Genomic DNA, 13,175 nt, shown 5'->3' with positions numbered 1-13,175 from the left:
ACAAAGAACATTACACGTTTGGCATTTGGAAATGATGCTGAAATTGTTGAAGCTGGAGGAGCAGGTATTTATTCACATAGAAATTAAGCTCAAGTTTTTTTTAAGTGATAGACATTGAATCGTAAGTTTTGAGTTACAGTTTGTTCTAATAAGGGCGATGGAAAAAATAAGAGAAGGTGAAGTTGGATTATCGGGTCTTCAACTCCCTCAACTCAAGGGGGAAGACACCCCTTTCCTTATATTTTTCACCAGATTTCAAAGTTACTTTTACTTTCTTTTGTATTTTTAGTTGCAGTCTGCATGTTCTTGACATAAGTCTAACAAAGAGATATAAATTCCCTCTGAAAGCTTTACTATCTTTAGATATTCAGTATTTGCAATAATATTTTATGTTTGGTTCAGTTACATTACCCATTCAGGAAATATGTTTATTTGTGACTGATGCTATAAAGACAGTGTCTTTGTGTTTGGATCTACTTTTGACGTATATTCTTTCTAACTTCTTCATTTCACCATTACAGTTTCAGATACTTTGCTTTCTTGTATGACTAACATATCTTCATACATAAATGTAAACTCAGCACCCATGAGTCGTCATTGGGGTTTGGAATGAATATATTATAATATAGGTTCCATTATTAAAAGCCGGAACTGAGCTAGTGCTGTAGAAGAAACAATTTGGGACCTGACACAAGTTTTTGATGAGCAAATAAAATTAGGGTATGTAGATTATGGAGGCTCTTTGGCTTCTTGTGTGCAATGCACACCTCAGGTATTGAAGAGAGCAGTGGGAGCAGGGACTGCAATTCTCCACACAAAAACTGAGATAAAACTATCAGTGTCATTACAGATCTTAAAACCAGAAGATTGCATCAGTTCTGAGGATAAGTCTGTTGTCAGTGTTTATTTTCTTTTTTTGTTGAATATTTTCACATGAATGAGAAACCAATGATTCTCATTTATAGAAGGAAAAAATCATTAAATGAATAGTTACATTTACAAATAGAAAAACAGGCTGGCCATAATTTGCCTGCAGGAGGTGCAGCTTGCACTACAGCTGATACAAAAAATAGGTAACACAATCCTAGCTCTGGGAATCACATATTCCTATAATGTGAGGAGTGGCTGGGGTGGGGGGGGGGGGGGGGGGGCAGGCATTTGTGAGAGTAGAGGACAATGATAGTATATGAGGTAATGGATGCTAAGTGTGTACAGAAATTTAAATATGTAGGGAAAGGATAACAAGCAGGGCTATCAGCTAAGGAATAATGAGTGTACGGAGCAATTTAAATACATAGGGGGAATGGATAACACCAGCTGGGCTATCAACTACTGGATTACATGGAAGAGCAAAAAAGATGTAAATGGTATACCAGTTTTACTAAAATATTTGTAACGAAAAACTAAACTAATTTCATCATAAAACTCAGGCACTACAATCCAGTGATAAAACCAGAAAGTGAAGTCTGTATATAGTTGAATATATCCCATTAAAAAGAAGTGTCTGCTAAAGAACATGAAATTAAAGGAGAGACAAATTCTAGGGGTTTAAGAAAGACGATCAAGAATACAAATTATGACCAATTGAAGGACTGTATGAGAAAATTGAAAATCTCACAACATTCTTTAACAAGAGAGGACTAAACCTATATGGGAACATCAAAACAACACCATAGAAAATAGATCAAATCATCTTGGATACATACAGATTGAAAGACCAAAATTAACTGGCTGAAAGAAGCAAAGGAGTATATTTACAGAAATTAACATCATACCAGAGGCAATAAACAACATAATAACATGTAATAGTACCAATGACAAAAATAATACAGTAGAATATAGGAGTATCATTAACAAACAAGATATTTCAAAGGCCACAAATGCTAGAAGATTTTGGAAACTGCTTGATTGCAGAAGCGCAATGAGGCCCACTCAGGAAAAATGGAGAAATATTGGATAGAACTCGAGAATAAAAATTAGATATGGTTGATGTGTAACATAGTCCATAGTAAATTTGAACAAAATAAATTCATTTGTGTCTCTAGAGTTTGACTGTAATGAGTGCTCAGCAACTGTATACTAGATATCCCTTAGACCAGGCTGCTACCAGCAGTGGACAAATACCTGTTGTGTGGGTAGTCAGCCAGCTGGCCATAGCCTAAGCGATTGTATTGCATGATTGATCTCCCACGGGCAGGCCTGACCAAGTGGCTCATGTGGGCATAATACGGTGAAGCAGAACCACCTGGTTGGTTGCATATACAACTTGTGCCTGCTTATGGGCAAGCTGATGGGTATTTGCAGGCACCCATGCCTCGTGGGGTACTGTTGGAACACCTGCCATAGTCAGGTGTCTGTTCAGGCATTGTGCCAGTTTTGTGGTGATCCATCCCCATGCAGAAAGCTGCACATGTCAGCTAGTAAACAACATGAGTAGTATTGCATATGGAACTACATTTAACATTGTATATATTGTCAGTGGTGAGGCTGGAAATGGCAGTGGAAGAATGTACTGCAGAGAATGTTGTAGGGTCAAGAACATTGAGGTAGGAATGGTGATCAGATTGTCTCATATGGTTTCACAAGAGCATTGTCGGGGTGAGCAGGGTAACAGGAGCTGACCATAGGTGCCACAGGAAAGAAATTACAAAGACATATGGTGTACCTTATTTGTTGTATACTCTCACCAGTGTGGCTTTCTTTTATCCGTGGCCCGATTCCTCTCAATATTATGTAAGTCATTCTTATCCCTGGTTCTGTGTCGATACTCTGACTACCATTTTGAAGTGCACGGCTGAGGATATTTCCCATTGTACCAGTTACTAAGGCATCTGTCTGTTCTGTTCACATACAAAATATGGGAAGATTGATAGTTTAAACACCTCTTTGCACCCTGTAATTAAACCAATCTTGTCCTTGCTGCAGTCCCTGCGGGAGCAATACAAGAGAGGTTCTAGTACATTTCTAGATTAATCATTTAAAGCTAGTTCTTGAAACTTTGTAAGTAGGCTTTTTCAGAATAGTTTTTGTCTATCTTTAAGTGTCTGTCAGTTCAGTTTCTCCCAAAGGCCAAACAAAACTGTGACTCTTTACTGAATATGTTCAATGTTCTGAGAATACCCATCCCCGTTCTCCCGTACAACTTCCCCAATTCCTCTTACTTATATTAAAAAAAGAAAGCAGTGTGTACTGTTATCTATTTTTGTGTGTTTCTTTCAGCTATACTAGAATATTCCCCTTCACAAGACAGATACTGGCCTGCCCAGCTCCCAACTGACTGACCATTTTTTGAGATTTGCTTTAGTGATGTTATTTGGTATCAAACACTCAGTTTAATTCTCATAAAAAATCTATTTTCAGATAAGTACATTTTGATGCTGGCTGTCCTTTGAGTGTTGAAACTCAAACCTGTAGTTGAATCGATGTAAGTTGATCCCTGACAGCTAGTAATGCTGTTGCCAGCTTTCAACTATGAAGTGCAGAAGGATGCAGCACTGTGGCAACATTGAGACATTATTATAGAGTCATTCACAGAATCATATGATGTGACTGGTTGCAGTAGGCATATGGAGCTACTGCATGCAGCACACTGCAACCTGTCGGGGAACTACTTACAGCAGCTCAGCTGTAGGCCGCTCAGTTACATCCACCTCCAAATAGTCGGGTCCATTTACCTCATATGACCAAACCACTTCAGTCTCGCAGCACTCATTCTTTCCTCCCTGGTCAAGGTCACCTGGAGATCTCTCATTACAAATTCATTCCTGACTCCCTCCCTCCCCCCCCCCCCTTCTCTCCCCCCTGGGTTTTTGAAGGAATGACCCGAGAAATGTTATTTCATATGCTTGTATTTCATCTCTTCTCTCTTATATCTACATCTACATACATACTCCGCAATCCACCATACAGTGCGTGGCGGAGGGTACCTCGTACCACAACTAGCATCTTCTCTCCCTGTTCCACTCCCAAACAGAACGAGGGAAAAATGAATGCCTATATGCCTCTGTATGAGCCCTAATCTCTCTTATCCTATCCTTGTGGTCTTTCTGCAAAATTTAAGTTGGCGGCAGTAAAATTGTACTGCAGTCAGCCTGAAACGCCAGCTCCCCAAACCTCCCCAGCAGCGATTCACGAAAAGAATGCCCCCCCTCCTCTAGAGACCTCCACCCGAGTTCCTGAAGCACCCCCGCAATACCCACGTGATGATCAAACCTACCAGTAACAAATCCAGCAGCCCACCTCTGAATTGCTTCTATGTCCTCCCTCAATCCGACCTGATAGAGATCCCAAATGCTCGAGCAGTACTCAAGAATAGGTTGTATTAGTGTTTTATAAGTGGCCACCTTTACAGATGAACCACATCTTCCCAAAATTCTACCAATGAACTGAAGAAGACTATCCGCCTTCCCCACAACTGCCATTACATGCTTGTCCCACTTCATATCGCTCTGCAATGTTACGCCCAAATATTAAATCGACGTGACTGTGTCAAACGCTACACTACTAGTGGAGTATTCAAACATTACAGGATTCTTTTTCCTATTCATCTGCATTAATTTACATTTATCTATATTTAGAATTAGCTGCCATTCTGTACACCAATCACAAATCCTGTCCAAGTCATCTTGTATCCTCCTACAGTCACTCACTGACGACACCTTCCCGTACACCACAGCATCATCAGCAAACAGCTGCACATTGCTATCCACCCTATCCAAAAGATCATTTATGTAGATATCCCTGACAGATATATACTATACATATCTCCAGACTATATGTCATGATTGGCAAGAGATATGTTTTATATATGGTTTGTTTAACTCTCAGAGGAACTCCATTGTCCCAGATTAGGTTTCGTAGTTGGTGGAAGAAGCTGGGTCCTTTTGTTACTCTATTTAAATCTCCTAATTGGGCGCTTCCATCACTTGAAACGACAGTACCCAGATAACTAAAACCTTCCACACATTCAACATTCTCTCCTTCCAGTATAATGTTGCAACTGTAATGGGGCTCGTTCACTACCTATTTTACTTGTGGCTCATCTGCGAAATGGGATGGTAGTGATCAGTTGCATTTGCACCTCTAATAATGATTCATATATTGGCTAGCCTTTGAACAGCATTGAACTGAATACCCAATTGTCTATACCACAACCTTGTGCAAAATGAGGTGCACTTTACAATTTCAGATTGAAACTTACCTATATTAAAAAAAACTTCTGATTTTGTGGCCATGCATATTAAAGCTCATAAACAAACCCGATCTGGATAAATAATAATCGATGGAGTTTGTACACTTGGTTTACTGTCTCACACCTACACACTTTCACATTGTTCCTTCACAGTTTATTTACTTACACCGGCATCCGTGCTTACACTCGCAGCACTTTGCCGCTCCAAGCTTACCACCACAAGAAACAACCACCAAAGACCTCACTTCCTGCTCATATCCCCAGTCCTGAGTTGGGTCACGTGACACTACATTAATCAAAATAATTCCTAAACATGGCCACAATTCGTTTACAATTTTTATAAGATTTAAATACTTAAACCTAAATACATTATATAATTTTACACACATTTATCACCACATAATTTTATAATTCGTTGCAATTAAAAAAATGCACTATGCAATGGAACTACGACGCTCATAAAAAGACAAAACAAGTATTTTCGTGTCTATTTTGCATTACACTATTTTCACTCTGTAGTTAATACATACTTTTATTCTTAAGCATGGAAAATTAAAATCAGAACTAATTTGTGACATGCTATTGGATTTACATAATTAGAAATAATGCCATGTTTTGACACAGTTTCACCCTCTCACTTCATTTAATGACGTCTTTACACGAAATATGACTCATACAAATACTTGTCTGGCACCGCAAAGAATGAAACTGAATGGTGTCTTCTTAATAAAATAATGACTTGCTTTGCAGTTGTTCTAAACATCTTTATAACTTAACTCTTACTATAAAACATTTTGATTGAAGTACACCAGCCCAACATATTTCTGCTGCTGTGCTTTAAATTTAAATTATGAACTACTTGGAAGAGCTCGTTTTCACATGACTTCTATTTCAATGATCCAAGGACTCATTACAAGCACACCCTACATTTTTTACTTAAGTGCAAACTCATGTACAGTAATTATATGCAGTTATGTAACCAACTAATTTAAACCATCTGAAACTGCTGAATGCTGCCTTCTCTTTATCGGGGAAAGATGAGTCTATAAATATATGACTTGTCTTTGTGCTTTGCACATCCCAGCCATTTTTTCCATAGCTGATATTTCCATTGCCAGCAAAACTGCTGTATGGCCATATTATTCCCCATTACCTTACAATGTTACGAGGTGTGGGTGTCCAAACCATCTTCCTTATCACTGTCTTGCTCTTACTCACAGTCAACTTGAATTCTTGAAATCTTTTATTCCAGTAAACTAGTCTCCTCTGAACCTCCCATTTCCATCTCTCCCCAAATGGCAATGTCATCAGAAAATGCAAAAGTGCTGAGATCTTCTTTTTCTACTTTCTTGATTTTTTTATGCTTGTGTCCATAAGTGTTACAAAGAGTAATGGGGAAAGCAAAGTGCCTTGCTGAACACCTCTCTTTGTTCTTCCACCTCCTACTTGTACAATGCTTTCACAACCTCCATACATTATCTGCTTTTTTAGTTAATGAATTAGGAACATTATGTTTTCTCAAACATTGTCGTATTGTACCCATTGGTACTCTGTAATATGCTACGATCAGGTCCTTTCCTTTCCTCCTCCAATTCTTCTCTTTAAGTGATGAAGAGGAAAAAATGAGATCTATCATTCCCCTTTAGTTTGGAATTTGTTCCTCAAATTGACGTTCTAGGCTTTTCCTCAGTCTCTTTTCTATATCTTTTCCACTGACAGTGTGATAGCAATGTGATTCTTCGGTGGTTGGTGTATTTCTTTTTTCTTCCTTTTTTAAACAATTGTATTATAATTCCTTTTTTCCTATCATCCAGCACTTCGTATGCCTTTTGTATCACTCTCCAGCATCTGATGTAACCATTTGGTTCCAGGTGCCTTAATCGTTTCTACTGTCAGCTCATCTACTCCTGTACTTTCCCACCTTTCATGTGTTGGAGATTAATTTGTATTTAAAAAAAAAAAATCTTGTATGAATCGGTTCAAACTTTGCATGAAGGTAGGTAAATGGATAAAGTTAAAATGATTTTTTTTTAATCCAATGATCTTTATCCATTGTTGAGATATGATAGTGTAAAGTCGAAGTACAGTGGAACTCCCATTAACCGAATTAATTGGGAATGGACCCATTCGGATAGTCAAAAATTCAGATAATTGGGTGCTTTTTGAAAAAAGGGTCTGCAAATTTTAATTGCAGTAATTACGTATTGTATGTACACTACTGTATGTTGAAAATGGGAGGAAAAAATATTTTTAAAGAAAAAGAAGTTTTAATTAATTAATTAATTAATATGAAAATGCCACACTTTGACGTGCATGTTATATAGCGAACTGTACAGTACAGGTGCTGAAAGTCATTGCTTGCTGAACATTTTGGTCAAAGTAAGCAGTTTGACTGTCTTCATCCATTTTCAGGTAGCCAATTCACACAGCAGGTTGACATTGAGAAGTTGCATATGGTCACGCTCGAGCTGATGCTCCATCCACTTCAACGCAGTTTCAAGTCGGGCAAACACTTCACTATGTGATGGTCCCATGTCTGCTACAACTTCAACATTAAAGTCATCTTGCTCAACACTTTCCTCTCTCATGCTTTCAATAAGTTCATAATCATTTAGAATTTGAAACCCAGGATCTGACAAATCACACACTACTGACTTTGGAACATCCAGGAATTTTCAAAATAATGTTTCTTAATTCCTCAAGTGACAAGTCATCCTCATCTTCTCCTGTCACTTCCATTTCCTTTTCTTGAGTTTCTTTTTCCTTTTTCTCCTTTTCCTTCTCTTCCTTCTCTTCTTCATTTGATATACCTTTCAACTTGTTTCACTTGCATCTTAATGTGACTGCTTTAACCAAGCTCCGAGCCTCCACCCCCATGTAAGCACAGTCTTTCAAATTAATTTTTTTATTGTTACCCAACATACCTTCTTTGTCTTCGCTCTCTACCAAATGTTTCCTTAAAAGTTGCCTTCTGGAATGGTATTTCATGGTTTCGATAGCAGATTGGTCCAGTGGTGGCAACAAGCTTATGATGTTTGGCCGCAAAAAGATTGTTGTGAACTGGCCATTCCCTCTTTCCAACAATTCTCCAGTGGCCTTAGTTGCTGCATTATCAACAGTCTCAATCACTTTACTGCCTTCTTTTCCTAGAGATTTTTGTTGCTTTTTCACTTCAGGGATGAAAATTTTTTTGTACCACTCAGTAAACAATGGAAGCTTTTTCACATTTTGAAATGCTCTTGACTTTTGACTTCCCTATCAACAGAAGGGGTATTTTGTGGCTTCCTGTACAGTTTGCTAAGGTAAGTACTGTAGCACAGTCTGTACTAGCTTTATGTCCTGGAGCACTACACTCATTTTTAGATGCTAAGGTGGAGTTACGTAAGGCTTTCCAAACAAGACCAGTTTCATTTGTTGTTGCAGACTCCTATGATCCTGAGTTTTGTACAACTTCAAATTTTTTAATAAAATTTTCTGCAGCCTTGCTGATAACTTCTCGCCACTTAAATCTAATTCATTGACACTGTGCCTGTTTTTAAAATTTCTTAGCCAGCCCGTACTTACTTTGAAGGATGAACAGTCAAGCTTCTGAGTTAATATCTTAGCTTTCTCACAAAGAATTAAACCCAAAATTGGTTCCCATAGAACATTACTGCAAAACCACTTGAAAATAGCATCTTCTACATTTTTGTTTGTTGCTGTCTTCATTATTTTCTTGAAGAATGCCCATTGTAGTTTTCAAGCACTAACACAAAGTTTGAAAGTATATGCCTGAAATCGTTACTTGTGCAACTCTGAACATCTCAGCCAGCTGTTTACTTGTAACTCCTTTGCTGTATAATTTTTAGTTTATCCACTAATGATAACACAACACGTTTTCTTTTGGAAGCCTTGGTGAATGATGAAATGCACTCACAAACAAAACAACATGTACAGTCAGCAACTCCAAGACATACAGACTGCCTAGAAATCAAAAGGAGCAGTAACAGATGGGCCAGGCCAGCAACGTGGTGATGGTGACTCATTATCCCCATAATGTTCGCAGTGCACCTACACTAGCTTCATGAAGGGAAGATCGATAGTGCACGTTGACAGAATCACTATTTTGTGATTCGGATAATCAACGATACAGGTAGCCGGAGTTCAGATAATTGGAGTTCTACTGTTAATGTAGCACGTAAAATTAATTCTTATGCAAATTGAATATAAAGTTAATGGTCTAAAGTGATTCAAATTAATAATTTGAATCACTTTAAACCATTAACCGTGCATTCAGTTCATGAAAGAATGGATTTTACATGCTACATTTACCTCGATGTTACACCATCATATCATGACAATGGATAGAGATTATTTGATAAAAAAAAATAGTTTTGACTTCATCCATTTATCTATGTTCGTGCAAAGTTTGAACCAGTTCATACTAGTATAAAGTATGGAAGTGGTACACTTCAAAAAGCTGCCAGAAAACTTGTTGTTTGCACATATTTGCATTTGAAATCTGAATGGTACACATACAAATTGTGCCATTAGCTGAGCATTAATTTCAGACTAATTAACATATTTTGCAAGAGGAATTCATCGATTCGCACAGTTTGCCTGATTGCTAGCACCGGTTCATCCTTCAAACCTTGCTAAATGTACTGTAACATAGCTACAGTAAGACAAATGGTTGAATGGCTATACAATGGCCACTGCTCTGGACTAAACCAAAAACTTTTTACCCATCATTCCTAGCTAAAATAGGAACCAAGCACCAAGAGCAAGATCCTCCCCCCCCCCCCCCCCCCCCAAAAAAAAAAAAACCAGTTCCACACATGCCATTTCAAATATACGTGTTACAGCAGCTCCATGTTGTAACAATAATATCTTCATGATAGCATTTCTTGAAAACTAATGTTGACAGACAATTGAGCCGCCACTCTTTTATCTCGCAGTAAGCATCTTTCTTGTCTGAAATTATCCTGCAAAAATAATCCACTAACATATAAGGTACAAACTTTCTTTCATTGTGCCTTTTTATAATAGATGTTATAACAGATGTTTCTTCTTCTTCAACTGACAAAGTCATCTGTTACTTATTTAAACACACCATATATGCATTCTTTCATATGGAGTTTACTGCGCTCCAAAATGTCATTCATCTGGAGCTCCTTAATTCCAGGACCCACAAAAACAACTTCTTATATCTATGCAGTTTAGACATGAGGGAATTTGGCAGCAAGTTGTGCAAATGCTGTGCCTGTTGCACCAGTGGTTTTTATGAGTTGTTTTCGTAGCCAAATTTGGTGTGAACTGGGTAAGGAAGTACCTGTTCATGAGCAACCAGGCTATCACATTGCACATTTTTCATCCATTTTCCATTACTGCTCAGTTCAGTTCTCTTTCTTGTAGGGAGATTACTGGTCACAATTGTTCACTTGCAAAACAAATGTGCATAGTTTCTTGTAACCTTACTACACTCCTAATGGTGTAGCAGTTGAAGTTACCTCATATTTTTCTTTTTCCATTATATTGCAATGAATTTAGCATATTCCTCCAAGATCTTGTAACCCTCTTTAATTAAGCTGGTGTATGCAGCTGAGACAGTAGGCATTTCGTTTTCATTGTAAAACAAAACACCACGACATCTATCAAAAGTCTCAATTCCTACAAACTGTACACAAAATAGTCCTGTCAACAAAATTATGTTTTCAGACTATAATTTCTCATTATAAATCTGTGTAGAATAAACCACTTTCATTGGACAATTGTAAACCAGTGTAATTTGTTAAGTTTGTAGAGTGAAGTAGAAATGGGTAATTTATAGGCTTGTAGGTACATCTTAACTGGCTTGTAAAACAGATGTTAGGAATATGAGTGTAATATTTTCTGTCTTGTAATGCTTCTTCCAGCATGCTGCTGTATATTAATCACAGAGAAATATGTTGCAGGTTACAAGTCATTACAAGTGGCTACTGGAAATTTTGACGCCTATGTTCATAACCACTGCCATAAATTAAATGGGACATTTGTGCTGGAAATGCTGTTATCAAAGCTCTTGGTGGACAAATGACAACATTAAGTAATGAATCAATAGATTATTCATGGGGGCAACTCAAGCTGAAAACACTGCAGGCCTACTCGCTACTGTGAAGAACCACAACGTCTTTTAGAAAAGCTTAGTCGTGTGAAGAAACAGTAGCTTAAAAATTTGTGAAAAGCAGAGAGGTACAAAGCTGAAAACAATTGCTCTCTTATGGAAAAATAATTGTATAACATTATAAACTATTTGATATGTAATGTTTTTAGTGGCCAAGAGAGCGGAAAGTCTTAAGCAAAGTCTAAAGCAAAAATGAAAAAACCTGTAAACTAAGGAGTTTGTACCTAACGTGGGATGGAGTTTAGGAGTACAATTATGCCTGCCAGTTATGTATGATATTAATTAAAGTTTTGAAAGCACCACACCTTTACATAAATCTACCATGGTACTGTTCATCACTTTTAAAGTTCTAAAATGAAGTTGTTTGTACCAGGCAAGTCTTAATGGAGTTAAAAAGAACAAGGATTATATCTCTAATTCATATTTACTTTGTCTTCTTTTGAGACTGCCCCTTTATTCTCTCTTCTCTCCAGTAAGTACCATTCCCATCTTCTACTTTGTTTGCTCTTTTCTCTGTCTTGACTTCTTTCAGGTCTTAATAATGTGTTTCGTCTAACATTTTCGCAGGTTCTTTTTCACTTGTTTCTGTCCACTGTCATTTCAGTTCTGTGTGTGTGTTGACTGATAGTAGCTATTTGTGTTTGTTATCTCTTCTTCATCTCTTGACCCGAGACGTGATATATCTGTCTCCTTTGCATTTTCTCTTTCACACAGATTTTATCTCCTCTCTCTTTTCTGATAATTTTTCATAGGATAAGGCTTTTGTACTAAAATATCAAGATTTGATACAGACAGCTGTGCTAGATTTTTACTCATTATGGGCAGCTATTTTTATTTATAAATATGTATGTAGTAGTCTTGTGGATGTGAGATTTGTATTATTTGTAATGTAATGTTGTGAAAACAAAAGTGATATACATTTATGGGTGGATGTTGCAATCTTTATTAATTGAAAATAAATATGTGAAACTATCATAATTTTTGTTATTTCTGGAGGTGTTTGCAAAGCAATAACATTATTGATAACACATCCCACTATATGCACTGAATTTAGGCATTGAAAATGGTAAATTGTAAGTCACCACCTGCAGGACAAAGGGAAAAAAATAACCAGATGGAGATCAATATTGTGAAACAGATATGCTTATTAAAATGCACTATATATTACACAGAAATATGTATTTGGGATGTGTCAGCTTCAGATCCCAGTACAGCCATATGGAGGATTTAGATTTGTGTCTGATTCCCCTAAGAAAGAAAATTTTTGGATTGTTGAAAGAATGAGACAGAATACAATTCCTTCTTCTTACACATCTTTGCCACTCAATAACCCCCCACCACCCACCCACCCACCCATCCACCCACTCTCCCACACGCCCGCCCACCCACACACGCACGCACCCACCTTCCCTGGTGCACCTGTGAACAGTCCATTGGTGGGAAGCAGTGTGTATAATACAGTTTTACGCTGCAGTTCACAATATTCAAGATGTATTCGTGCTGTGGTAGAAAGCATAGTGAAAGTACATTTATTAGCCACTCACTTGTTTATAAAAGGAAGTGTCTTCAATAATCTCTAAGAATATACATTCTATTACAAAGTCCTTTACGGATCGCACTCCACAGCAGAATTTTTAATTTTGGTATCAAGAGGTACTTTCCCAAGTACCTCATTGCATTGACAGCTGCATACAAAATAATGGAACTAATTGCCCTACTTGACACCACTTTGTAGTAGATGCCCTATTTTAAAAATTTTTGTTTTTATTTATTTATTTATCTATCTACTTTCATTATCAATTGGTTACAATCAATACACAAATCACCGTGTGCCTCAATTAA

The 13,175-nt window shown here is 37.4% G+C and overlaps 1 protein-coding gene across 1 annotated transcript in view; it reads left to right on the top strand.

The window, feature by feature from the left end:
* The window catches only part of LOC126475120 (inositol monophosphatase 3), a 35,182-nt gene extending 22,881 nt beyond the window's left edge, over positions 1-12,301 (top strand). The window contains 3 exon segments of the mRNA XM_050102714.1: positions 1-64; positions 11,125-11,189; positions 11,192-12,301. The exon segment at positions 1-64 is cut by the window's left edge and continues 45 nt beyond it. Of these exon segments, the coding sequence (XP_049958671.1) occupies positions 1-64; positions 11,125-11,189; positions 11,192-11,326 (264 nt within the window). The 3' untranslated portion in view covers positions 11,327-12,301.
* The last annotated feature ends 874 nt before the right edge of the window (positions 12,302-13,175 follow it).

The sequence above is a fragment of the Schistocerca serialis genome, chromosome 4 (genome assembly GCF_023864345.2).
Source record: "Schistocerca serialis cubense isolate TAMUIC-IGC-003099 chromosome 4, iqSchSeri2.2, whole genome shotgun sequence".
Taxonomy (NCBI): Eukaryota; Metazoa; Arthropoda; class Insecta; order Orthoptera; family Acrididae; genus Schistocerca; species Schistocerca serialis.
This window is presented reverse-complemented; position numbering and strand designations above follow the sequence as displayed.